This window comes from Embiotoca jacksoni, unplaced genomic scaffold (assembly GCF_022577435.1).
Source record: "Embiotoca jacksoni isolate LCO1_2020_lvr unplaced genomic scaffold, fEmbJac1.0.p SCAF_96, whole genome shotgun sequence".
In the NCBI taxonomy this organism is placed as follows: domain Eukaryota; kingdom Metazoa; phylum Chordata; class Actinopteri; family Embiotocidae; genus Embiotoca; species Embiotoca jacksoni.
In genome coordinates, this window is record NW_027185454.1 from 100,916 (window position 1) to 128,854 (window position 27,939).

At 42.3% G+C, this 27,939-nt stretch overlaps 4 protein-coding genes across 6 annotated transcripts; 1 reads left to right on the forward strand and 3 right to left on the reverse strand.

Moving 5' to 3' along the window:
* Nucleotides 1-1,859: 1,859 nt before the first annotated feature.
* eif2b2 (eukaryotic translation initiation factor 2B, subunit 2 beta) lies at nucleotides 1,860-3,949 on the reverse strand. The gene is made up of 8 exons (XM_069142042.1): nucleotides 3,669-3,949; nucleotides 3,261-3,381; nucleotides 3,015-3,166; nucleotides 2,758-2,921; nucleotides 2,589-2,684; nucleotides 2,359-2,496; nucleotides 2,190-2,256; nucleotides 1,860-2,060 (listed from the first exon to the last, which is right to left on the reverse strand). The coding sequence occupies exons 1-8, from the start codon at nucleotides 3,838-3,840 to the stop codon at nucleotides 1,903-1,905; spliced, it is 1,068 nt and encodes a 355-aa protein (XP_068998143.1). The 5' UTR covers nucleotides 3,841-3,949; the 3' UTR covers nucleotides 1,860-1,902.
* A 1,463-nt stretch (nucleotides 3,950-5,412) lies between these two features.
* On the reverse strand, nucleotides 5,413-11,007 carry tmed10 (transmembrane p24 trafficking protein 10). The gene is made up of 5 exons (XM_069142043.1): nucleotides 10,764-11,007; nucleotides 9,577-9,697; nucleotides 8,928-9,001; nucleotides 7,071-7,197; nucleotides 5,413-6,847 (listed from the first exon to the last, which is right to left on the reverse strand). Exons 1-5 carry the CDS (start codon nucleotides 10,941-10,943, stop codon nucleotides 6,726-6,728), a joined length of 624 nt encoding a protein of 207 aa, XP_068998144.1. The 5' UTR covers nucleotides 10,944-11,007; the 3' UTR covers nucleotides 5,413-6,725.
* Nucleotides 11,008-17,108: 6,101 nt separating this feature from the next.
* On the reverse strand, nucleotides 17,109-19,508 carry fosab (v-fos FBJ murine osteosarcoma viral oncogene homolog Ab). Its single transcript, XM_069142063.1, has 4 exons — nucleotides 19,246-19,508; nucleotides 18,616-18,840; nucleotides 18,402-18,509; nucleotides 17,109-18,283 (listed from the first exon to the last, which is right to left on the reverse strand). The coding sequence occupies exons 1-4, from the start codon at nucleotides 19,378-19,380 to the stop codon at nucleotides 17,624-17,626; spliced, it is 1,128 nt and encodes a 375-aa protein (XP_068998164.1). The 5' UTR covers nucleotides 19,381-19,508; the 3' UTR covers nucleotides 17,109-17,623.
* A 4,152-nt stretch (nucleotides 19,509-23,660) lies between these two features.
* On the forward strand, nucleotides 23,661-27,148 carry LOC138193817 (protein c-Fos). Of its 3 annotated transcripts, none has more exons than XM_069142060.1 (4): nucleotides 23,661-23,885; nucleotides 24,468-24,683; nucleotides 25,270-25,377; nucleotides 25,584-27,148. In XM_069142060.1, exons 1-4 carry the CDS (start codon nucleotides 23,757-23,759, stop codon nucleotides 26,304-26,306), a joined length of 1,176 nt encoding a protein of 391 aa, XP_068998161.1. In that variant the 5' UTR covers nucleotides 23,661-23,756; the 3' UTR covers nucleotides 26,307-27,148. The 3 variants fall into 3 exon arrangements, with proteins under 3 accessions (XP_068998161.1, XP_068998163.1, XP_068998162.1); XM_069142062.1 differs by lacking the exon at nucleotides 23,661-23,885 and adding an exon at nucleotides 23,915-23,972 and having other exon boundaries at nucleotides 25,584-27,147; XM_069142061.1 differs by lacking the exon at nucleotides 23,661-23,885 and adding an exon at nucleotides 24,220-24,358 and having other exon boundaries at nucleotides 25,584-27,147.
* Nucleotides 27,149-27,939: the final 791 nt, after the last annotated feature.

The following is a 27,939-nucleotide window of genomic DNA, read 5'->3' on the forward strand; positions in this document are numbered from 1 at the left end:
CTCTTCTTCACTGAAATGCTCAGCGCCTCCACACATTAAAACTATTTTTTTTTAAATATGCTGTACTCAGGAAAAAAACAACACTTTGGTGGACACTGGCGTTAATTGCAGTGGTGGCAGAGTGTCGGCCAGTTTCGGTCAAATTAACTCGAGGTCTACATCCAATGGAATGGAAACTGCAAATGATTGGAGAGTTCCCAGACCCATATTCAAGGAGTGAAACTGGGTCTGGTTCACACCAGGCTATGAGATCCCTGCTAAGTAGGATAAACAATTATTCACACTAGGATAAGGACTTACACGATGGCCCTGTGTGACAACGCCCTGAAACCCATCACTGTGACTACTGTGACTTTAATGATCCACGGGATGGCCGGCTGGGTCCTGTGACAAAATGACAAAACAATGCAAGTGTTAATACTGATAATGAAGTAAAGAGATTTTAGTGGCGATAAAACAAGATGTCTATTAAAAGAAGTGCCTGGCTATAAAAAATAAAAACATAAAAGTGTATTTGCCTTTGACCTTTAGTTTGACAATCGTGTTTCTTGTTTTTGTTTGGCTGTGTTTTTTTTGGGCTTTGATTAAAAAAAAAATTAAATAAAAACAAACAAACACAAAATATCCAGTCCTCACCCAGCTGCAGTTTTACTTTCGACCGCTGGATGTCGCTGCAGCCGTGCGTCCCGATGACGTCACTGCAGTCACATTTAAAAGCCCTGCCGGTGAGTCTGTTCCTCGCCGGGTGCGGTGGCGCGCGCCTGTAATCCAAGCTACCGGGAGGCTGAGGCTGGCGGACCGTTTGAGCTCAGGAGTTCTGAGCTGCAGCGGACTATGCCGATCGGGTGTCCGCACTAAGTTCGGTATCGATATGGTGCTCCTGGGGGAGCCCGGGACCACCAGGTCGTCTAAGGAGGGGTGCACCGGTCCAGGTCGGAAACGGAGCAGGTCAAAGCCCCCGTGCCGCTCAGTAGTGGGATCGCGCCTGTGAATAGACGCTGTAGTGCAGCCTGAGTAATACAGCGGGACTCAGTCTTTTTTACACTCACTTGTTCAAATCCTCTTATAATACACGCATCGACCATTATATCTTCACATCACACAGCAGCTTCACGAGCCCCTCTTTGTCTTCTTATTCCCAACAAAAACACTCACAAACCTGCTGCTCTGCTGCTCCTGCACCGCCTCCAACTGGACGACAGCTGCAACTACATCTCCAAATATATTTCTGCCTGCTGGTGGAGACGAAGAACTTATAAAGTCAGTTGTGACGACTTTTGTCTGGTTTAAGTGTTTAAATAAAGGAATCACAACACATAAAGGGGACCTGTATGAATTACTATTGCTACTTATCCCATAATATAATTTAAATGCTTGCAGAGTTATAATAACGTCGTACATTTGTAAGATTGGGGTGTAAAAAAAGTTTATCGGGAGTTAGTAACAGTCACAGATGTGTTATTCTTTAGCCACGATTATAAACCGGAGATTGTTGGAAATCTGCTGTATGAACAGAGAATATTCTCAAGTGTTTCAGTCCATTTTCTTATTAAAGATGTTTTATCATTAGCTGTAAACGTAGAGATCAAATTGTTGCAACTCTATCAACCAGGCTAAATACTTTGGCTGCCCCGCAGGTGGCGTTAAAAGTAAAAGTTTTTTTTTCCTAAGATGTATGCTGAATAAAGTGGTGACGTTTGCCCTTTAATCTGTCTTAATGATGATTTCACACATTTCAAATAAAATCCCTTTCTTTCTAAAGTGCTGTAAGGTCTGTTTATTTTTCCCCTTTTTTCCCCAGGTTTGATTTTAAGATACTAATATTTCATCTTGCAGAAATAATCTTACATCTACACAAATGACGCCGCATCAACCATTTAATTTATTTGTCATTCACACCGATTACAGCTCGTGTTCCTCTGGGTGGTAAAGTTCGCTCATCAGCCGGTAGATATACGACGGCGCGTGTCCTCCGATGTTGGAGATGAACAGCGTGATGAGCTCGGGTGGGACATAGTCAAACACCGGACAGTGCACGTTCACCTTTGAGAGAATCTCACCTGAAATGCAAACGATAAAACTCAGAACTTGGCATCATTCTGCAAAATAGGATCATTTATTTAGAGTCGAAAAAGCTATAAAGGCTTATTTCAAAGATGAAGGTCGGCTGCAAAGTATGAAATGTGTACCTTCAGTGAAAGGGAGCACCTCGTGCGGGGAGACGAACTTATGGAAGGTGTCCTCTTCATTCGGGAACTAAGAACAACAACAACAAAAAAAGTTCAACTATCGGGTTTTTTTTGTCGGCAAAGATGGTAAAAAAAACAACAACAACGCGTCAGACGAGTGATTTCTTACCTGAGGTGAGAGCTTGAACATGGGAGCACAAACGATCAGAGGTGTCGAGTGGTGCTTGGCTGCCAGGGCCAGAGTGTGCGTCCCGTTGACGGCCCTCAGCCCTCCGTTCGCGAGAACCGTCTGTGTACCGATGATGACCTGCGAACAGACCGATCGCTCGAGTTCACCCGCATCCGCCGACGGGACTAATTTTTCTTTTTTTTTAACGGTCTTCGGCGGAAGTTAAATACCTTATTCACCCGAGACATGACCGCAAATATGGCAGCGTCTGCGATCACGGTTGTTTCGATGCCGGCTTCTGAGAGACTGGTGGCCATTTCGTGCCCCTGGCGGGAGGTAAACAATTAATAACGCCACGACGTTTATCCGCGGTTTCCCCCAGACATATGTTTGAACTACCTGGCAAAAAGGAGCGCACTCCGCCACGATGACGTGGAACTTGCGTTTGCGCGCGGCGTCTTTGAGGAAGGCCTCGACGGTGCGCGAGCGGCCGATGGTCATAATGACCTCATTGGAGTGGATGTGCTCCAGCGCCTGCATGGCGATGTTGTCGGTTGTTCCCTCTGGAAGATGAAATGGTGGTGTTTTGGGGGAGGGTTGGGTTAAATACGCGCTTTGTTTGAATTTTTGTCGAGTTTCAAACAAATAAAACTTACCCAGCTCGGTCAGCAGCTCGTTGATGGCCTCGATGACGTTGGCTTTGAGCGCGGAGAAATGCTGTCTGAAGTTCTCTTCGCTGAGTCCTCCGGACGTCAGCAGCTTGTGGAGAGATTCCTGCTGGTCGGCCTCTTCGCTGCTACCTCGGGATCTGAAGGAAAAAGAAAGCAAGAACCGATCCGGATTCGAAAGAGGAAACCGGAACGATTTCGAAACCTTCCCGCAGCGCGGGCGGAGATCCTCACCTGGCATATTCCTCCCTGATGATTTTCAGCACTCGTCTGACCATGTTACCCACAGTGGTCTCCGAGGGCTGCGCCGAGATCATCCTCCTGCCCTCTTTACGGATGATGTCCATCAGATCTCCTGCAAAAGACAACATTTTAGTGGAAGCGAGGCATTCGTTAAGTCGCTTCTAATGTTATTGTTCTAAATCACAGGAAAAGCTTTTATTTTACATTCACACTTTACACCAATGGAATGAGACGTTTGTAAATTGTACTGGGATTAGGACAAATTTACCTCTAGAAATGATAAGGCTGGTGAAGTAGTTTTTATTTTTAAAACAACAACATTAAAACTACTATCTCGCTTCGTTGAATTGACAGCTTTCACAGGAGTTTAGCTGCAGTGATTGAGCAGCATTGAAGTACCTGCGCTGCTCCAGCGAGCCTGGGCTGTGATCCTGCGGAGCAGGGACGTCGTTTCCCGGGCTGTCTCCGCCGAGCCCCGCAGAGGTCCCGTGCCGCTCCCCGTGCGCTTTAGGTCGGACAGAAACGCTTCGACTCTCTCCGTCAGGTCCGTTTCTTTGTATGGCCCCGGCATGGTTGTTATTTTTTTTATTTTAAATAAAAACGAAATGCTGTCAAAGTAAGACCCAGGTGACTCAGTATTTCAACTGCAAATATTTGGAAGAGGAAGTAGTTCAGGAGTACGTCCGGGTGATAATGACGCGCGTCTACCGGATTGGTTGCGCGCTTCACGAGGCGTTGCATCAATTTTGCGGCGTGTTGGCAATATTGATAAAAGCTGGATATTAAAGTTGGCAGCAAGCAGATGTGATTGAGGGGATTACCACAATTAGACGCGTTTTATGAGTGTCAAAATGTGGCTTTGATAAGAATTTCACTTTAGATTTATTTTTACAATAAATGACAAGCGGTGGAAATTAAATTAAAAAAAAATTTTAACAATATATTGGATTTTAAAAGTCAGCTCTATTATCCATTGTGTCAAATCTTAAATTTTAAAGTAAAAAAAAAAATGTCATAAATGGAGTGGAGGAAGAAAGTAGGAACAAATGGAAACCCTCAAGCAAAGTACCTCACAATTGCACTTATTGTATTCGAGTACATATACTCTTCATTTCTGTAGGTAATCTAAATGAGCCACACGTGTTGTGCTAAAAACTGTATCCCTGTACAGATCTCTTCCCTCTTGTTAGTTTAAACTGAGGTGCTATGTGATGATCTTATTTCTACTTGTAGGATTTAGTAGTCCTGATGAAACAGTTGCATGCTGGGGCGTTGAAATTTCCCTCAATAAAAATCACTTTATGGTCCATCAAATCTAAAGATTTCAGCTTGAAATTGAGAAGGTGCGTGGGGAGTAGCTGTCTGATAGTCAAGTGTTACGATCACATTATCTTATATTCGGTGAGGGCGATGATGAGTGTTGCAAGTGTCCTCCGAGGGCCGCTCCAGGATGTTCAAAACCTGCTCTGAATCTAAATGAAAGACAAATCACGCATTGAACTGGTAATTGAAATCGACACCCGGTGTCTCTGTATTGTCCCAGCAGTCACACTTGTGAGCAACAAACCATTTCTCAGCTCCACAAACAGATCACAACCTGTTGTTGATCTTTGATGACAGTAACGAGCCCCAGAAGACGGTCGCTTTTGTGGGAGAACGCGCTCAAGACTCTTTGACGACATCCGGCTCTTCGTGCGACAAAGTTTGAGTGTAATGAAAGTTGCTTTGGATGAAACATTTTCCAAATGAAGGTATCGACTCCCAAACCTCTCTTCATACGCACCAAAGATGTAAACAGCTGTAGTCACGTAACCGTCCACAGCAGGCAGGTAAAAAAAACTGTTCTGAACAGACACTAATTCTTAACGAACATCGAACTTCTAATCTAAAGAAAGTCAATTTATAGTTTGACATTTTATGGAAGTTTTATTGGTCACTATTTTGACCAAGACAAAACCTGGGAGTTGTTTTACGTACCTCGATTTGGAAAAAGACAAAGTATTTGTTACCTTTAACGCTTCCCCTGCTGCGATGTTAAAGCACTCAACATACTGTGAATATATATATATATATGTGTAGAGATATAATGTTTTCCAAAACCAATTTGTTAGTGTTTCAAGTACATGTTAGACTACAAAATAACTAATGTAAATAAATCCATCCAATATTTTATTGAATAAAAGCCCAACACAAATTTACAAAATTTCTCAGTCAACATAAAAATCATTGACTGCGCACAAAGCACATGTTCATTGTTAAAAATGTACCCATGACAAGATGCCTCAATGAAGCCCGGTGAAAAATAACTTGAATAGCCGCGACGACACCACCCCCCCCGCCCCCCCCTCCCTCCCTCCCTCGTGTAACCCCAGCCTCAAACATTTTAATGAAAAGAAGCACACTGGATGGATCTGTTAGGACTGTAATTGGGAAGTGATATTTTGATGATTTCAAGACGATAATTAAATTCACCATTGTAGAGAAAAAGGGCGTATGGCTGATAGAAAATTTCAGAAAAATTCTGGATAGTCTCACATTGTCAAAACCTCCGTCCGATGCACTGTGACAAATAGATTTGAACTGTATCGTAGAAATCAGGTGTGTGTTTCATTCAGAGCCGTGAAGAGCCGATGTTACTGATTCCCTCCTAAAAACAAGGGTTTTTTTTGGTTCTTGGCGAGTTTTGATTGGTGACACTAATGTTCCAAAAACATAACTAGAATGTGCAAGAGCTCATAGATGTGACCTAATTTACAACTTAAGAGAATATTACTCAGACAACCCCCCCCACCCTCCACCCTCCCACCCAAAAAAAAAATTATACCAGTAGATGCAACTAAGAGGCAAGCACAGTATGAAAACAAACTAAAGACACGGTTAAATTTAGCTACCAAACATGTATGCAAATTAAGTGACAAAACACAGATGTTCAGTGGTTGCCAATTGTCTCAAAGTAACAACAAACCACGTTTTCAAGGAGCCTTCGCTTGATAAAAGGGCACCAAGGATCTAGTTTTACTTGGCATGGCAAAGAATGTGTGTATGAACAGAAGGGCAAAGGACATTCGCTCGTGGCACATCCATGCACACCCAGCTCAAAAATCAAACATCACTGTTCAACTGATTGAAGGAACAAGTTCTTATTCAGTAAGCTGCAACAGTCAAAACAGTGCAGACAGAAACGTGGAGAACGGAAACATGCGCCTCGCGTGTCTCGGTGCATTTCTCCCTACAGCGCTTTTCATGTTTCAAACCACTAAATAAGCAGGTGAATCTTTTTATTTTTTCAGAGGACGACCTCGGTACTCTTTCTCTCAGCCTTGAAAACTAGATTTTGAGCCCCTCAACCCCACCTGCTGCTGTTTGCTGAAGCTAGTCCAAAGAGAGTGGATGTTGGGATGTGTTGGCTGACCGGCTGGCAGCTTGCCCTCGGAGGTAAGGAGCCTGTGAGTCGCTCTACTCGATCAGCTTCTTCGCCTTGAAGAAGCGTCGCAAGTAGAAGACCTGCCATGTGGCCAGCCCAATGAGACAACACATGGAGAATATGCTGAAGTACAGCACGCGCGTGTTGGTGGACTCTGCAGGGTGGAGAGGAAAAAAAAAAAAAAAAGGATGGGCGATCATGCTACTGGACAGTGATCAAGACTTTTTGTTTATACAGTGCAGACAACTTTGCTCCTATTCCTTTTAGACGTTTCTTCGGAAAACAGTAAAGCATGTACATTCAGTGAGAGTTGGCCATTGGAGACATCAATTGTCCATTCCTTGTGGTCGTGTACTGTATGCGCCGTGTTGTTTTACCATTGGTGTCCCGCATCTCCTCTTCTCTCTTCTTCATATAAGCAAAGTCATTCACGATGGACTCCGACAAGTCTTCCAGTCGCCTCAGCTCAACCTCGAGAGGCTTCAGCTTCTCCACCTTGGCAATCTGGAGGCACGAAACAGAGACTGATGAAAACCTTGAGGAACGACGCCCGAGAAACAAACGGTAGCAAACGTAATGGTGCTCTTGAAGCGGCGTTGTTAACGCGTTTGTCCAGCAGGTGTCGCTCTTAGGCTGCGTGTAGCTGTGATGTGTTTAAACGGTGCATTCCTGTTCTCTCAGGCTGGTGAGAAATCTGCCATTTGAACTCTGGTGTGAACTAAACAGCTGCACCTGAGACGGCGGATCTGCTGCGGTTGGTCTGCGGTGAACACACAAAATGGACCCACCGCAGGGTTATGCGACATGCATGACGTGTACAGGTTTCACAGCAGATGATGACACTGACCGTTTTACCTAATGCTTTGGTGCGGGACACTTTCTAGAGCAATATGTACCAGTCTAGTGTTATTTTATTCATGATGGAACACAATGGAACATGATGATGAACAAAACAACTATTTTTCGGGGTTCTTTTAGCACAACATGACGCCACAAGAATGAACTCTGTGGTCTGTGTAATGTTCAATACAACCGACGGGTCCGTAAAACCGTCTGATAAGTAGGTTAACTGTCAGCCCACGACGTTTATGTTTTTCATCTTCTGGATCGTTTGTCATGAATATGCCTGAACCCTAATAGGACCAAAACTAAACAACAACAAGGCGTCGCTCCGTCTCCTTTATCTGGATCAAATGAACCAAACTGCAGCCTTAAATTGTTCAGCAGGCCCAGACATAGGCAGTCAGCCCATTGGGAGCTTGAATAGCAAAAATACCAAAGCATCAAACAAACAAAGAAAGACATTGAAGATACTACAGCGTGCATCTGCCAAGTTCACACTGTGAAGCATTGTGTAAGAGGAAGGAAATCTTTCCAGCATGCAAATTTGTTCTAAGTTACGCATTTGTCTACGCAGGTGAATACATGTGCGATTTAAGCACCACCCTCCTGCCCACAGACAGGAATGCCCACTTGAACAACCACTGACACACTCAGCAGAACAGCACGTAATGTTCGTGCGCAGCGTGTGTGGGTGGGCGGGGAGGAGGTGAAGTGATTCTCAGTTCGCTGGGTTTTATCACTTCTATACGTATTATCAAGAGTTGCCTGAGGCAGCCACTGTAAGTGTCAATCCATTCTCAGAAGGATTATTAACTAATGTGATGATGCACAATGAGATGCCCCGATATAGGAAAACAGTGAATGATGTGGAGGCAACACATTCGGATATTTTCTATGCTGGGAGTCCTTGGCGTCATTATTGCGTTTCAACAATGATGACTAAAAGTACCCACATTGGTGCGATAAAGGACACGCAGTTTACAAAAGGAAATCGTCACTTGACCTCATTTATATTTGAACGTGACTTCGATTATTTCAGTTGCGCAACAAATTCAGGACATGGTTTGTATGTCTTTTGCATCTCTTGACTCTATCTAATAAAAGATAGCTTGGTTAATGAGAGCGATTAAACTCAGAGGTGAACTAGTACATTTAACCAAGTGGGACATTCGGAAGTTTCTCCAAAATTGTTGTATTTAGGACACTTGAGTACCATCTAACACTTCCATCACACAAGAAATGAACCTGTGCCTTTCAAAGTTTTCAAACCAGTATAGTGAATATAGTGAAATCCCTGCTGCAAGACCAGTGTCCTACATCCACCAGACACGATATATTTACAGCATCTGCATCACTCGATAAAATCAAACAATTCAGACTTCGACACCCACCTCTTCGTAGTTTTTGGCCTCAACACCGTGCTTCATGTCCAGATTGACCAGCTGGTCAGGCACTCTTCCAGTTCCTGATTCAAAGAGCGCAGAGTTTAGCAATTTATACAATGAAGTGGAGTAGAACATTTAAAATCGTGATTGCTTACAATGCTATGGTATCCAAATATATTTCCAGAAAAGCTAAAAACCTTCATTCATTTGTCAACGGAAAACCTTTTTCCTGTCACTGCTCAATCGATTCCCCCCCCCATTTTTTTCTTAAGTCATCTAGCTGCTGCTACTACTACTACTACAAATGTAAATCAATACACAAAACGTGACACATGGTTCATTTCTATAAATTTGCTTCTTTAAATCAATCTAAACGTATTTGTGTAGTACACCAACAACAATATATTAAAAAAATGAGGGGTGTCACTAGATTTTAATTGTAAAAGAAAGTCTGGTAAAATGTTTATCCTAAAATCCGACACCCGAGATCCTTGTTCCTGTGCGGACACATAAATCTAGCTGGATGTGTGTGAAAACCAGCAAACATCTGTAGCAGAACGCGTGGATGCGTGCCGGTAAAACCAAAAGACGAACGTGAGAAAGTGTCTTGAAGCAATTCATAATTTTGTGCCTGATTTCGGGAGTTGACACTTACCCATGGGCGATTTGCTCTCAAAGCAAACCTCAAACATGTCATAGTCCTCTGTAGTGAATGCAAACTTTCCTTTCGTTGCATCTTCCTTGGAGTAGAGAGTGTGGCTGGAGGAGTCTGTGATCTACAGGGTTAAATAATCGTACAAATAATTAAGAGCTGGCAGAAAATCAAGTAACAAGTCAGTGATTTTATGCAATTTTTGAGGGGAATATATAAAATACAGTATTTTCTGGTTTCAGCATTTTAAATACCAGTAATTGCTGTTTTTATTTCTATTAAATCACGTTGCTGAAGTTGGCTCCCGATTCACAGATTCTGATTTATTAGATCCTCAAACTCTTGTCTGGAAATGCACTTTTGAGTAAGTCAAACTTTTATTCTACTTGTGAAAATGCAAGTTGTTTCAGGATTTATCTAAAAAATCCCTGACACTTTTACAGCTTGCAGTAAAACAGAAAACCAATAGCTCGGAAATGCAAATCGAGTTTACAACGATTTTTTTTTTTTTTTTTTTCCCCTTAAATGCAAAATAAGAAGCTAAACTCAGGGAAGTAAGTTACATAAAATAAAGCAATAAAATAATTTCAGCTGAGGTTGTGGAGAACTGGGTTTGACATTTTCATAATTTGTGTCATTTTTTTTTTTAGATTTTAGACACGGAAAAAAACCAAAATTGAGAATTAACATTATACAATCCAACAGTTATTATAATTATTACATTTATCTGCACAATATAAAGCAGCTTTCGTTGACATGTCAGCGGCTCGAGTCTGCCAGCTGACTCGTAAGACTGACGTGTCCCGATGACACCGGCGGGATTACCCCAGTTCATCTGAACCCTAACCCGTAATTGTAACACAAAACGCACGCAGTGAGCAACTCACTAGTGTCCCGAGTAGTTTTAACACATGTTAAAAAATAAAAAAAAAATTGAAAAAAAAGGCAAATTACGTCATAATATATCGACTGCAACGACCGTTAGCCGGGTGGCTAATATTTAGCTCCTCCAACCAGGAAGACGAGGAGGAGGGGCCTAAAGGTTAGCTGCGGTGCTAACAACACACTCCCGTCCTGTATTTAAGCACAAACTATTTATTTTTTTTTACTTGTAACCGGATTTAAATATAGACGTTTTAAAATAATAAAAAAGCCATTTTCGATGTTCCGGTAGAAAGGTTCGCGCTCACCTTCAGGTTAGTTTTGGTGTTCGCCTGCTCGCTTATTTCGTACTCCCCCGTGACGAGCACGTCTTTGTGGATCTCCTCCCGTAAACACTTTCTGGAGTTCACCGGTAAAAAGAAGGAGATTGAAAACACCGACTCGATGAGCAGCGGTAGCAGCAGCAGCAGCGCAGCGACCCGAGCCATGGCGAACCGTCAAACCGACCGACCGACCGACCGACCAACCAGCCCGTGCCAGCCGATCCAGCTTTTTTTAACGCCGACGTCCGGAGCTCGCACAACCGGCGCTTGCCCCCTACTGTCCTGGGGGCGGAACTGCACTCAAGCTGCTGACCCAACTTCTGTGGAGGGGTGCGGTGTGTGTTTGGATGAGCCTGCGTGGGCAGCAGGGTGGTGGGAGAAGTATTCATGCCCGCTAATTAAATAAAAGTACCGATACAGCAGTGTAAAAAAAAAATACTCAATAACAAGCAAAAGGACAGATACAGGAGATCATTCCTGATACAGGAGATCATTCCTGCCGACCGCAATAAGACTGTACAATAACTCACCTCTGGCAAAATAACACTGTTGACTGTGTTTTTTGGTTGTTTGTATATAATATATATAGATATATACTGTACTGTATACACTGTGCATTTTATATTTTATATTTTATAATTTTACTGCTATTTTATTGCTTTCTATTGTTCTATTATTATCTTGTTGCTTCTGTATGCTGCTGTAGCGAAAAAAATGTCCCCTCGGGGACTAATAAAGTAACTACCTAACCTAACCTAACCTAAGTCCTGCATGAAACATGCTAAAAGTAGCCTGCATAAAGCCTAAGTATCAGCAGCAAAAATTAAGTTCATTAACTTTTCTGAAGAACCTGGTCAGATGCAGTTGAAAACTTGGAAAGCTCATAATTGGACCATTAAGCTTTGCCAACTCTGTTATGTTGAGTACCATGTTGTACTCATGGCAGTAGTTTTGTGTGGGATGGAGTGTTTACACGAGGTGTATTTAGGTTAGGTTAGGTTAGGTAATTACTTTATTAATCCCCGTGGGGAAATTTTTTCGCTACAGCAGCATACAGAAGCAATAAGATAATAATAGAATAATAGAAAAGCAATAAAATAGCAGTAAAATAGCAGTAAAAAATATAAAATATAAAAATATAAAATGCACAGTATATACAGTACAGTATATATCTATATATATATATTTGAGCTTGAGATTGTTTGCACTGTGCGGCAGCTGCTGCAAAAACATTTTAAAAGTTGAGACATTAGCGTACATAAAGTAAAACTCTGTCCTATTACTAATAAGGGAAATAATTTATAGAACTGTGCAGAAATGATCTGTTGCAAGAAAAAAAAAATCACAAATTTAAAACTTCTACCAAAAGGTGCAGAAGTATTAGCATCGAAGTATACTTATTGTACCAAAAGTAAATTAAATGTTATATTATTTATTGATCAGAATCTACTAAATAATGTCTATCTTAAGTTATCAAAATAAAGCTGTGGAGTAAAAAGTGCAAGCACCAGAAAATGGGAATCCTCAGGTAAAGTACAAGTGCTTAAAATTACACTCATTCAGTACTTGTGTGAGATGTTCTGAATTAATTTTCACTTTCCTGGGCACAATAATAACCTGATCTCATATTGACAGTCTGACAGTACAAGACTTTAAAAAGAAGACTAAATAGATAATTATGAATAGATCAAGGTCACTCTTCATTCGCACAAGTGCATCCCATCACCAGATGCAGCCAAGCATCACAACCTACAGTAAAGTGACCAGAGGTTCAATGGAACGACACATTATAGAGAAGTTGTCCGCTTTCTAATGAGGCTGGAAATACACAAGATGTGTTTAAAACTTTGTGCAGAATGGACATGGTTCCTGATCATACATGAACTACCCCGACAGCAGGTGAGTTCGGGACTTCACCTAGCTTCATTTAAGCCACAGACTCTCACTTCAATACATTTCAGGATCTTTACAGTTTCAGTCAGTCACCTGGAACCAAGATGTTCCCCTAGTTTAAGGAAGCACACTAGCAGATTTTTCTACAAAACCACTTATACTACTGTGAAACTTGAGGCTACCATCATTTTCAGAAAGGTGTAATAGGAGTACACTACAGAACACTTTTAAACTGGGACCCCTGGTGGGTTAAAATGGCCATATTCCTGAGGCTATTGTAAGTGGCAGAGTGTGGGAAGGCTTGTGCAATCGTGTCAGATCAAGGTAGTGAGAACCACAGCAGACGGAGCTGGAGCTTTCACTTACTTTACCACAGAAATAATCTTAGGAAGGATTTGGTGACTTCTATCACACCACATATTTTCTTAACTGTTCACGTTTACATTATTGATATCTAAAGATTTTCACTAAAAATGTATTTGATATTACTGTAATTGCATCATTATCCTTACAGCATATGATTGGTAAATCCGGATCACAAAACAGACATAGCAGTGTTGGCTGGGGTATTTTGAAAATCCCAAAAGCTATTATTTTTCTGTCAGCAGCTCAGGGATTACCCAATTATATACGACAGAGCTGTCCGGTTTCCAGGGAAACATCCTTGTTACTGATCCCAAGAGACGAGACGAGGACATGCTGCAGTGTGGGGAGTCTGGCACTAGGTGAACAATAATTATTGGATAGAGAAATCCCTCCAGTATTGTAGCTTAGTGCGTCAAATAAACTCTAAGAATAGCATGTCAGGCAAACCTCCCTGTTGCTGTGATTTTAGACAAGAAAACCTTTTATTCATCTACCTGAATAATCTACATTTTTATATGTTTAAACTGCATTGGTCTGTTTGTAACCATTTCTCAGTTAATTCCGATCCTGAAGTACATATGGGGACATGTTTATTACAGATTAAATATTTAAAGGAGTGAGATGCAGCCTGTAAATCACTTGGAAATGTCTTCAATAATCTTGCTGACTGTCCTTTTTATTACCACTGTTTTAGAATGTCAGCATGACTTCACAGAGCATAAAACTTCCTTAAAAGAGCATTCCTGCTGACGCAAGTGTCTACACACCCTTCAGCTAACGTGCTGTCACTGTATGAGTTATGCTTGTTATCACTTCTGTACACTGAAAGTACCAACAAAGAGCAGACACACACAGATAACAGCACAGACTGAGTTTAAAGTTAAATTTTATTTGTCATACACAAGCCGTGTCATAGAAACTTAATATTATGACAAATCTACATTGTGTCAGATGGAGTCCTTCTGTTGGAGCTTATGCAGTGGTGTAAGAAGTAATCAGATCCTTTACTTAAGTAAAAGTACCACAACAGCAGTGTAAAAATACAGAAGTATGAGCAGCAAAATGTAGGAAGAGTATTACAGTGGGAAGACTGGATTGGTGCCTGGTTGACAGATTATTATATATGACATCAATAGATTATGAAATACAGGTGTCAGCACCATGTTACTGTTGTAGCTTCTGCAAGTGGAGTTAGTTTGAACTACTTTAAATCCAGTTTTAAAAACAGGGACAGTAGATAAAGCTGAGTGGTCATCAGATGATTACTGGGAGAGGAAAGAAGAAAAAACAAAGTCCTGATCAACAAATCTGTTCCCATGTTTTGGTCTTTTACTCTAATTTTTGATATTCGGGAATATGTTGGCTCCTTTGAGCATTTATTGAAATAAAAACATGTAAGACGTTTAGAGGGGAAAAATTAGTAATTGATGGAGTATGGAGCAGTTCACAACTCAGACATTTGAAATGTGACGCTGACTACGCACTGATTAAAGTCAGTGAAGACGTCACAAGACAAAAAGGTTGTCCAAAAAAAATGATCCATTGTGTAAAATCTTCATGTGAAAGTGAAGCTGTCAAATAAATGTAGTGGAGTTTAAAGTACAAGATTTCCCTCTGAAATATGGTAGAGTGGAAGTATAAAGTAGCATCAAATGAAAATACTCAAATAAAGTACAATTATTTCAAAATTATTCTTTACTTGAGTAAATGTACTTAGTTACTTTGCACCACTGCACTCATGACAGTAAAACAAGGGAACAAACGTGTCAGGAACAGTTTTAAAACTGAGTGTTGTCTTTGTAAATACACTACTAAATATTGGTATCACTGTCACTCAGACAGACCGAGCCATAAGCGGAAGACTTTAGGATTTTTAAAGCTTTCATATCCTCTTTAAACAAAAGAAAGGGGGTTTCTGTGAATATGGAGCCGAGCCAAACTGAGCTCCTGCGTCGTAGCATGTAAGCGATGTTTCATCATCCCTGTGTTCACAATTACACCGAGACAAGGATCTCTGTCAGTCTCCCTCCCTCCTCATATGCTCATCCCTTTCTCATCTCCTCCTCCTGCCGTTGCCTGGCTCTTACACTTTCCTCTTTTCTTTCTATTAGGCGTACGCTGCCTTGTTCCTCCCCTGGGTTGCAGCACCGACGCAGGTTGGCGTCATAGTGGTCTAATTTTACTGCTGTTGATGCTGATGTTAAAAGAAGCAATAGGCACCTGCTATTTCTGCTGCTACCCCATCTCCCTGGGCACAGCGGAGAAGTATTAATAGATAGAGTTATTAGACGCTGCATGGTCGCACATAGAAGCTTTTTTGAGGAAAAAGAGGTTCTGCTTCAGTGCAAAGGAAAACAGATAAGTCAGAATTAAGCTCTTATACAACAGCAGTGTGAGGACAAAAGAAGAAGCCTGTGAAAACTGGTTCCACGCAAGCTTTTTAAAAGTGTGCATAAGGCAGAATGGGCTCCGGTTTTGCAATTTCAGTTCATCAAATTGCATCAAATATGTTAATCCTTTGATTGGTCTCTGATTGAACTTTGTAGGAGCAGGCCTGAGTCTGCTACAGGAAACAGATTAACTGATGTTTAGCTGAGTGTTACACAAAAGGGTGTGACCACACTGAAAAGGCTCAAACGTCAGAGTTAGTTACTTATTGTGCCGTGGTAGTCTTCCACCGATCATGTCCCTAACACACACCCCACGCACTTCCTGTGTAAAGCCATTAGGCAACCTGCCTTGCAACTATAGTGTAAGCCTAGATAATGAAATACTGATACATTTTGAAATGAGCAAGTGAGGTTAGAGAATGACAAGTCGAGGGCAAAAATGGGAACGGTTTGATGACAAACTGCAAGGCAATCAAATGTTGCACAAATGGAATACTTTCTTTATAAAGCCATTAATGGAAAAACGATACTTAATTTTCATTAATCCCAGCACCAAAAGAGTCACATTATCACAGAGAATCATTTGAAATGACATTAATCCACCAATTGTAGTAACTTTACTGTCTTCAGATGGAAAAGACGAGAGAAAAAACATACAGCGACCAGGTGTTTTCCCGACAAATATAATTTATATTGCTTAAACAACCAACGGAAACAGAAAATATGCTATTTGACAATTCAAATTTTACATCCCCATCTTTCAAATGAGGTATTTACATGTGACCTTTTCGTCAAACAAGACTTGGTGATGCGACGGTGGCCCTGCTTTGCCTCCAGAAGAGGAGCATTTAGATTCTCAGCGTTGAAACAGGCTGAATAAAAATACCACTTTGCAGAAAGCCACTTTACACCTCATGTTCTGCTGTGTGCACGCCGAAATCCATTTGCACTAAGTCGAAACTGCTGTCTATGCCTTTATAAATTATTTCTGGCGATTCTTCTTTTTTTTTTTTTCTTGCAATGTGCTGTAAAGTCACAATCTAGATTGTGGGGGTTATATTTTCCGGGGCGAATTACACCAACACGTCGTTTCTTTCGGATCCTTTTCGTGATTTCGCTGACAGCCTACGTGTGCAGCGGCGGTCTTGCAACGACATATCGCCTCGATTACGGAAGCCAGACAGCAGGTTTCCGTTTTCCCAACAGACAAACCAACCGTCAAACCGACATTCACTGCAGAGAAAACGCTGACTGATAGCCCATGTATGTGTTTTTTTTTTTTTTTTTTTTTATATAGCGGAAAAGGGTGTCTGAACGCGGTGCTCAGTCTGGTTTCTGCAGGCAGACTGCTGGCAGCAACAGTAGCAGCAGCGAGTCCTCATGGAATTCTAAATTTGGGCACGGAAGTAAGACGTCACCGCGCACGGCTTGCAAAATTCAAAAAAAATGGAAAGAACGCACTGACGTAGGAGCCCTGACGTATGGTTAACCTTGGCAACAGACGGAACAATAAATAGAGCTAGTGGAGGTGCAGGAAAAACACTGCTATCCCATATAGAGGCCAATTTGAGACATCATTCTCCTTGGTAACCACCATTACAGGCGACATCTGCTCAGACAATATATGTAAATGTGTGTGAATATGCTGGGAGGAGAAACACAGATTCAACCAGGCAGATAATTGAATTGAAATATCACTATGTTTTATTTACATATCTTACAAACAACATTCGTCTTTAACTCTGTAAAAAAATAAATTGAAATTTCATAAATTAAAAGCACTAATGTTTTCACAGAAAACTTCGATATAGACCACTTAGACCATGGTTAAGACAAAGCACGTCAGTTTTAAAGTTTCACAAACAACTCACTATTACTCTCACATCCCATTAATCAGAAAACAAACTATAATACTAACTATTGCTCGGAACGCACATCAATACACAACAAGTTTTGTTATCTAGCACCGTAAAATCATATAGAAACTCAGAAAACGACTAAGTGGCATTAGCTGAAACATGCTTTTTTTTAACTTGCTACATTGGTGTAATAGGCAAGTAAAGATAAAGGCGGATAAAATCATAAATAATATGCTTCCTGGTACAAGTCCTTTCCGTAGCCCTGTGATCTGCACATCTATCTTATACATCAAGAAAATGTGCTTGAAAGGAAGAATTATTGTTTGTGGAAGAGTCTTTAGAGGGCCAGCAGGGTCGGTGAGTTGAGGGAGTCAGAGGACTGGTCGTTGCTGCTACTTCCTCTCCTGTGGGCAATGCCGCAAGTGGGGAAGGTCTCCGCCTCTGGGAAGGTAAACACAAATGACGACGTGAAGGTGGTGCAGGCCGGGGTGCAGGTCACTACGGGTGTGCACAGGGGCTCAAAGTCATTGTTGTTGGCTGAGGCGTGAAGGGGCTCCCAGTCTTGACTCGTGTAGAGGGAATTGGACAGGTCGACCTCCGGCACTGACCGCACCGTCTCCATCTCCGTCTTTGCCAACAGATCCAGGGACTCCTCCAGGACGGAGGCCTCCAGGTCTGTCATCTTGACCGTGGCGCCGGAGAGGACGGAGGTGGTGCCGGAGAAGATAGAGTTGGAGGTTGAGGTGAAGGTCGGTTGGCTGGAAGTGATAGTGGATGTCTCTGGGACGGCGGTCTGTGGCTGGGAGGACACGGCGGCGGAGAGGCAGGAGTGGGCGGGGGAGATGGAGACCACGGAGAAGTCCATGTCCAGCTCTGAGGGGATTTTGCAAATGGGCTGGTGGGCAGCCAGAATGAACTCAAGCCTCTCCTTCTCCTTCAGCAGATTGGCAATATCGTTCTGCAGGCCGGACTTCTCATCCTCAAGCTCATCAGTTTCCTGGAAGGGAGAGAGAAACAGAGGAGGTGGCGTTAACTTAGCTGTTGAATAACACTACTATTAGCTCTGGAAATAAATACATTTACGGTGATGATGGTAAATCTGTTGGGATACTTACAGCTTGCAGAGTGTCTGTGAGCTCTCGCCTCCTGTTGCGGCATTTAGCCGCTGCCTGCTTATTTCTCTCTCTGCGAATTTTTCTCTTCTCCTCCTCCTCAGCTGTAACCTGCGCATAATAGAAGAAGCAGTTAATACTCTGGCTCCATGATTTCAAGGTAAATTGAAAGTTTCTGCTTGTTATGTAACTCTTAAAATGATCAGATTTTAATTACCTGTTCAGCTCTGCCTCTCTTTGAGTTGTGAGCCTTGGATGCTGCAGACTTCATGGCCTGTCTTGAGTAGGCGGGGCTGTGGCTTGAGCTGTAGGGGGGAGCTCTGTGAGATGGGGCCACTGACGAGATCAAAGGCTGGACCATCCACTGAAGGTCCGGGGTTGTCGAAATGGCCGTGACAGTGGGGATGAAGGAGGCACTTGATGCTGTCAGGTCAGTGAAATCCTGGAGGAAATAAAGCAACGATCGTCAGGACATTTGCTATACTTTCAGGAGGGGTTGCAGCAGAGGGTCTATAAAAAGCTGGTTGGTTTAAAAATATCCTTATGATGTCAACTATGACGTTTACACTCTCTCTATGGAGTTTCCAGGTGGATGAATGAAGATTGCCTTGCAGCGCAGGTCAACCTATTTCAAGCACATCTTAACATGGGCTATTCCTATTTGTCAGTCAGCATATATATTTATCATTTACCAACTTTATGCTTCAGGTTTATCATCTTAATTTAATGACTGTTAAAATCAGCTTTATCTTAAGAAGTTCTTCCTTGCAGGCTATAACAACAGTGAGCTGAAATATCACACAGCCTGCATTGTCATAGAGGGTTAATAATATTTGACTGGACATACCTGAGACTGGGGAGATCCCATGCTAGAATAAGATCCAGCTGGGGACGGATAATATCCCACATTATCCCCGGACGGGGAAGCGGTGCTGCAGCGGGAGGAGGAATCGCACTCCGTGTTGAAAGCGGTGAACATCATCGTTCCCAAAGAACCAGTAGAAAGATCCAAAGTCTCCTAAGGGGTAATAATGAGGAAATCCCTTTGGTCAAATTTGTGAGAAACTCTTGCAGCGTTGCTCCTGCTCGGTTTCGTCTTGTCTCGGTGCTGCTACTGAAAGTTTGAATGCCAACTCTGAGAGCTCGCAGCGCTTTTATAGAGACAAGGACCGGTTGGATGACGTCGGCAAAGGGGAGTGCCCCTCACCCGACACTGTGGGGAGGAAAACACCAAAACAACTGTCCTAACAACGCGGTAATAAAGCCAAATATTGCTTCTGCTTTTTTTTTTTTTTTTTTTAAATACACTAATATTTGAATGTGCTTACTTGTCCCGTTTAACGGTGAAAGGTAACAGTTTGAAATGTTGGTTTAAATCGTCTTCAAGAAATGGAATATTCCAGAAACGGGATCCCCAATACGTAATATTCCATATATGGTGCATCCTGTAAAAAGGGGCGGACCTTGATGGGAAATACACCATCCGAGATTGGGCGACAGAGACATGACGTTACGTAAACCCAACAAACACAAGAGGCTGTTGTGAAAACTGAAAAACGAGGATAATGGTCAGCAGAAGTGCATCCTCCACACCACAGTAGATCAAAGATGAAATTAAACATGCAAATGTGTCTGCTCTGAACTCAGTGTGTGAAATTGACGCACTTCTGGTGTATTTTTAAAACCATATACAGAGTTCACTGAGATGTTTTTATTTTTATTTATATCAACAGTCTCATAGGATGACAAGCAGTCATTTGGTACTGCAGTTTATAGTTCACCTACAGATCTGATGCTGAAGTGGCAGACTTTAACCAAATTTTATACCTTAATTTGCTGCGGTCTCAGAAAATGTTGTTAGAAATCTGTTATTCAATATTTTTTTTTAGTTTGAGCCACGCACATAACCTATATGTAACCTACTAATAAGTAAAGACCAGGCTAATTATTAGAGTTAAGAATTATATAAACTGTACAGATTAAAGATAAACAAATTATGTAAATGTATGTTCATAACTCTGTTGGATGCCTGCTGGGGGAACAACTATATCTTTTCAGTTTATTTGAAATAAATTATTGGCAGGATACACAGGAATGTTCAATCCAAAACAAACCTATACAAACATACAGCTGGAACACCACACCGCATGTCAGAGCAAAAGGTGTTTACGTGTGTTTTACACCCTCAGGCGGTGTTCGTATCTTTTCTGAGTAATTTAGACATGGGAGTATTTATCTGCAGAGCAAGCTGAGAACTGGTTTGTTCTTTGTACTTTTCCAGGACAGCAGAGGGCTTTTCTCAAGCTCAACCTTGTTCATAAAGGTATTCCCCTCAGAGGAAATCCTCAAGCCTCAAACCTTGAGATTTACATAAAGAGTGAAAGTGTCTGACATTGAGTCAACACTGAGACTTCACATTGCTTTTCAAAGGATTATCCAACAGTTTTGTTTCTTTTAATTCAAAAAAAAAAAAAAAAGTAGTACTAGCACAACAACCCCACTACAAAATCAAAGTGTCAGCAACATTTTGCGGGTAGTTGTTTTGTTGTTGTTCATTTATATATATATATATATATATATTTAAAAAAAAAAAAGCTATAAATGGGAAAAGACAATAGGCAAAGCATTTTGTCAAATCCAAGGCTACATCAACAGTGTTTCCTCTTTTATTCTCATTCCTATGGCTCTTTCCAGGAAATCCCTCTTTACAAAGGATCCCCTAAAAAGTGAACAGGCTGCAGAATATGCTACTGTGGAAATTAAACAAATCCGTATACAAGCGTTAACATGTCATTAATAATGGTGCTATTGTGTCAAAGAGCATCAATTCGGGTTAAAGGACTCGTGTTCTATTTCCCGCGCTCTTGTTTTGTTGAACATTCCTGGTCGCCTTAGCAACACCCAGCCCCTTCGCGTCAGTGACGTCCTTATTTTTGCATAGCAACGAAGATCGTTTGTGTTTGCGAGAGGGGTGCGAAAAAAAAAAAAAACACGAAACCGTCCGCCAGAGGAGCGGCACGGAAGGAATGAAGCGAAACCTGCGGTTCCGGAAATAGCGGCGGAGTGAGACCTCTGTCTGTCCCGCTGCTCTCAGACTGACCCGCTCTCTCCGTGCCTGTCTGCGGAGCAGCGGAATGAAACAGGACACCAAACAACCCGTTTACCCTGCGGATTGTTTGAGTACTCTGTTTGACTTGGTTGGCAAGAACAGCAGCTTCTGTAACCAGGCCGTGCTGACCCGAGATTATCTGTTTGACTGTGTGATTGCTCGTGTTCTTCCAACAGAAGTTAATAGACGGTTTAAGAGCACATATGATACCTGAGCGCATTCATTTAGTTGGTGACCATAAAATAAGGCTAATTGAGAAAAAAAAAATAACTCGGCCAATATCCAATTAGATAGTTTGCAGCAACACAAAGGAGAAAAAGTTTGTGTAAATGCTTTTTTTTTTTTTTTTTTTTTACATTTTGGGGGAAGTATTTTGCAAAGTAGTGAGTTATATACTTGCACCAATTTGTAATGTGGTTTAATTGTTGTTGTTTTTTTTTAACTTTTAATCATTGCATAGCCAAAGTGGCGTTAGACAACTCACAGCAGCACAGTTCACCAAAAATAACGTCTAATTTACGTGAACTTTGAACGCTGATGTCACCGACTCTAAAAATAACCTCAAGCCTGTGTGCACACATTCACGCTCAAATTGCTTCGAAGAAAACAAAGTCTTTGAGCTGTGGTGAGAGGTGGCTGTTGTTGTGTCCGACCTTTGAACCCCCTTTCTGGTCTTCGGGCCGTCCGACGACTGAATGGACTCGAGCCGACCACCGCATGTGACGTGCTGGTAAATGAGCCCAGAAGGGGGAGGGAGGGGGCCGGGACTGCCGGGAAGCAGCCGGGAGCGCGGCCCCTCCGAGCAAAGGAGAGCCCCCTTTTTTCATTTACCACCCATCAATCCGGTGGATTTGTGAGGTCATTTGAATCCTAAATATAGCATGCAGTTTATAGACTACAAGCCCCCTTTCTTATGGGAGCTGTGTGCGGGAATAAGACTTGGCCTACATAATTGGTGCCAACTAATTGCATCAACGCAACTGCTTAGTCTGCGTGAGAATTAAAAAAAACCGTGATGCTGTCATCGATAATTATTACCGGAAAAAATCAGCCAGTAAGTGAAACAATCGTGTCTTCTCGAATGATGCATCATTGTGATTAACAGATCTGCATGTAGAAGCTATTCCGGCTGTAAAGGTGGGTCAAGTGGAGGTTCGTCCTCCGTCATTGTCTTTTTAAAAGTGAGCATTCAATGCGCAGGTAATGACGCTGTTATGGGATAGCCTGCAACACGTGACGGCCGAGCTTTTTTCTCGCATGTTTCACTTTCTTCTGTGGCCGAGAGCGAGCGGACCCACACGCACACCGCCAAACGTCCGCCGGCGCGCTCCCCCGTGCGCCACAGCGCGCCCCTGCTCCCCGGAAACACCATATATGGCTCGACCGGTCCATTCGGCGATTGGCTGCTTTACTCCGGCGACAGTTCTGTTGCTGGAGCTCTCTCTTCTCATATGCAGACATGCGAAAGGCGATGTGATTATATGGATGACACTTCATTTAGTAGTTTATAAATAATTAAACCGTGTGCCGGAAGCTTTGTGCAATAAATTAATGGGGATTTCAAAAAAATATGGATCCAATTAAAAGTTGGGAAATTATTGCATCAACATTGTTCTAATCTGGAATGTTTGGAGGGGACAGAGAGGGGTAAAAAACAAAAAACAAAAAAAACAAACACTGTTTACAGCAATTTATCAATAGCTTATTGCATTTACAAACTCTTCCCTTCATGCTAAAACCTTTCTGTTACTGTTAATACACGATTGTAATGAAAGTACACGTCGAGAACATATGAGGACATTTATCGGGAACATAATGTATATGATGCAGATGCTGCATACATGACGTGACGTAGTTCATTCATGGCATTGGGCACCTTTCACAGGCAGGGGTGTCACTTAATAAATACTCACGTTTTAAAAAAAATTAGAGTCGAGAAAATAAGTTAAAACGAAATGATTGCTCAGTGTTATTATTCAGGCGTCTCGGGGATTTAAATATTCAATTGTGAAAACACCTGCTATCTCATTTTTCCTGCCACTTCTCTCTCTGTGAAATGGTTCGGTCTCACCACACAGATTTCATTCATAAAATTCCAGCTCACTATAAAAGGCGGGCCTCTCCACTATCTGCACAGTTACCATTTATGAACCAAGCAGATGGAATATAAGTAGAAGTGCAGGCATCCGTGTTCTGCTTAGAATAGATCGACTGTTCTGCCTCTTTATGCTGTGATTTTAGATGAAAACATGCATCCAGACTCCAGCACTGAGTTCGACTCATCGTCCAGCTGTAGCACAGCATCGCCTGGCGGGGACACCCCTGGGTGCAGCCAGCATCCTCCTGACTCGCTTTCATCATCAGTGGACAGCGCCAAGGTACAAAGCGGACCTGGTCCTCAGAAACCAAATCCATCATCACAGAACGAAATCTTGCAGGATAATTGATGCACAAGGCTAAAACAGGTTCCTTAAATTCTTCACACATTTTCAAGTGAATTTCACGGACAGCGTTTTCGGTAACACGATTACCGTCCCGTGCTGGGGATGATTCTATAGAAACACATACCCTGTGCAATCTCCACAGTGTCTTGTGTAGCTGGAGAAAACCCGTTAAGACAACGCAGAAATGTGCAGTCTTATTTCAAGGGAATGGTTTGTATTGTACTTTACACAGTGTTCGTCGTGACCTTTCATTTTAGAGTGAATGATGGTGAAAATCACAATCAGTGATAAGGATGTGACGACATGACGTGTAGCTGATTTTGCTAGATTTGTTGAGAGTATTGATTCGCTTCTTCTTTGACAGTCCTCAGCCAAATGATTGATGTACCATTTAAACACTGGTAAAGGTCAGCCGCTGACGTGCTTTCTCATTCATCTGATACGCTAAATTAGTGTCTGACTGCATATGCATGTCCTCTCTGATGTTTTTTTTTTTTTTTTTTTTTTTTTTCCCAGGATGCTGAGACCAGTGCAGCAGCCCCCTTTGTTCCGACTGTGACTGCAATCTCAACATCGCCGGCACTGAGGTGGATGGTGCAGCCGACGGTCATCAGATCTGCCTCTCCGTCGTCCGGCCGCGCAAAGAGCCAAACTCACGGCGCGACCCAGTCGTCTTCCCCGGCAGGTGCAAATAAAGCGAGATCCTGCACCAGGAAAGGGCAGAAAGAGCAGGTATGCACGAGAGCCGGGTGGAGGGTGCATGACACTGAGATGTCAGTTTTAATTACTAGGCAGCCGATTAAAATAGTCAGTTAATTAACCAATCAATCAATACGCCAAGCAAGCAGTCGAGGGGTACATATTGTTTCTCAATAATGTCCAAACTCCTCCCATGACTTCTTCCCACGAATAGAGGTTAATGTGAAAATTGAGCTATCGCGATATTTTATCAGGGGCTTGAAAGAAGATGCAATTAACCGTTTTTTTGCTAATAAAAATAGAAGCCCAGATGCTACCAAGAGTTGTTTAAATAAATGACTGTAGGGAGCAACACAGCAACTGAGTGGAATACGTTTAATTGGTGCAGCAAGAATGGGATAGGAAATTGCATAAAATGCGCGTTCACGTGACTGACTAGACCGTGCCAGTGGTGCAGCATTTTAACGCCTGAACTGAGAGTATGCCAGATCAGTATTCCCAGCACTACAAAGAACATGTTCTGTTCTTTTCTTTTGGCAAATGAAATGGCGTTGAGGAGCCGATATGGCAAGATTTCGCAGGATGCGCACGTCAATTGTCTGTTTCTGATTGATTTTAGCCTTCCAAGGAGGAGGAGGAAAGGAGGAGGATCAGGAGGGAGAGGAACAAAATTGCTGCAGCAAAGTGTCGTAACAGACGGAGGGAGCTGATAGACACCCTTCAAGCTGTGAGTACCGTACTTCATGAAATCATGCGGAGAGCATTCACACGTGTATATGCACATGCCTCCCAAAAGCTGAAGACATACACAATGTGACATCTAAGATCAAAATAAGAGCAACGCAGAGGTGACTGCTGAGCACCATGGGGTTGTGATGTTCTCATGCTTTGCTCATGCAAAGTCTTTCTGATTCTGTTCCCTCCCGGCTTTAGGAAACTGACACGTTAGAAGAAGAGAAGTCTGCCCTCCAGTCTGAGATAGCCAACCTGCTGAAGGAGAAGGAGAGGCTGGAGCATGTCTTAGTGTCCCATAAACCATCCTGCAAACTCCCTGCAAATGATGATGATGATGATGATGATGATGATGATATCAGGGAGGAGGATCATGAAGATGATGCTAACACAATGCTGCAGGATCCTCCGACCTCCCCGCAGTTGCTGTCCATCTTAGAGAATGGCAAAGCTCCAGAGAGCAACATGACAATTGGTGAAGCTCCTATCGGTCCAGACATGGACAACGTCCCATGCATCCCTGCTGCAGCCATTTTGGGAAACTCCAACATCCTCCTGTGTTCCAGTGCAGAAGAGGAGGCCATGGAGGACTTGAGAGGAGACGACCTCGATGACTTGGTGCCCAGCCTTGAGATGGCAGAGACGTCTGAGACAGCTGCATCTGTCCCTGACATTGACCTGAGCGGGCCCTTCTGCCTCTCCGACTGGGAGACCCTGTACAAGTCTGTGGCGAGCGACCTTGAATCTTTGAGCACACCAGTCATGTGTTCCAGTCCCACATGTAGCAATTACCGCACAGCGTTTTCTTTTAATTTCTCTGATATCGATTCACTGGCTGAGGGCTGCGAGGGCTTCAAAGGCAGCCTCGGTGCGTCGGAGTTAATGAAAGATAGTCTTAAATCGCCAACTCTTCTGGCCTTGTGAATGCAAAAAAAAATTATGCAACAATACTGTATTTGTAGTCCAACCAGCCAGCAAGCTCCGATCTCACTCAAATAATCCTTTGTAGTGTGAGTTTTGATGTTGTGTAAACCTAAACATCAAAGGTCGTGTAGATGATGTGTTTTCTGTGACTGTAACAGGGTTGAATTCTTCCATAATGTTGCGACAACTGTGTGAGACGAGAATTTGTGCTGGTGCCAAAATGCATGCAAATACGAGTCATCCTGTAATCCAAGACGAGGTGGTATTGTGTGTTTTAAAAAAAAAAAATATCTACCTGTGATGTGAAGTAAGATCACACTCAATAGCTTAATATATGTGTAACACTGTTGACAAAGTTGTGTTGTAACAAGTGAAATAGAGGGTTACTAATGTGTAGCATATAGGTGTAACATCTTGCTGTAAAAGGTGTCCCCTGACCTGACTTGACATTTCTTTTCAGATTTTTTTTCCATGAAAAAATGCCATGCCATGTATTTTATCGAGATGTATTTTATGACATAGTTTATTTTTTTACTTATCAAAAAAAAAAAAAAAAAATCAAAAATTAAATAACGCTGGAAATAAAATATGATAAAATAAAGTAAGACAACCACAAATAATTTCTTGCCTTGTGTGTTGTCATTCAGTTAGGAATATTCATTTAAATAAGCAGTGTCACCACAGGGTTCATCGAGCAGCTGTCCTGGAGCTTGCGGTCACCTTGCATATTTTTTCGGAGGTGAATTGTTAAATTGGAGATGAGAAGTATTTAAAGTGCTCAGAAAAAAACAACAAATATTTGAACACTTTTCAAATCTGAAAATGTGGATCATTTAATATGACTGAAAGCTCCAGAACATTAAATGGACCATGCTTTCAGCTGCTACAAGGTCCAGAATTAATTCTAAACTACATATAATGGCTAAAAAAAAAAAAAGTAAACTCAAATATCCATAATTTCATTACAGTTGTTCAATCTCCATTTGCTGATAAATGTCATGTGATAAGAGCTTTAGGAAACTCATTTAGAAAAAAAAATAAAAAAAATCAGGTGACAATATATATTTTCAGCTCAGTATCCATCTATAAAGATGTCAGTGTGCCTATTTTGGGCTTCAGGATTACATAAAGTACAAAGCGCTCTCGACTGAATCGTGTTTAAAATGGGTGGGAACAGCAGAAACAGCAGGTTAATTATTTATTCACAGCTCCTTCTCTGCTCCACTATTGTCACGGCCAGGGGAATCCGATTCCCCCATCAGCAGCAGCAGCAGCAGCGGCAGCGGCAGCGGCAGCAGCCAGCGGCGGCAGCGGCAGCGGCAGCGCAGTGCGTGCTGTGCGTGACGTCAACACGCGGTTGCCGTATACGCGTCGCTTCCCATGTCCATATTTGGTTAACTGCAGTTGTTTTGTTTCCACGGCAACGGGGTGTCATATTTCAAGGGGCTGGAACGCGTTACCGAAAAAAATAAATAAATAATAATAAAAAAAAAAGTCCTAAACAAGAACGAGCACGACCACGAGCGCCGTAAACAGACGAGGCCTTCTCATCAATTACGGAGCTGGTGTCACGTGCGTGGTGATAATTCAGTAATTTAGACGCGCCGAAGTCTTTCTCGGAACAGCAAGCAGA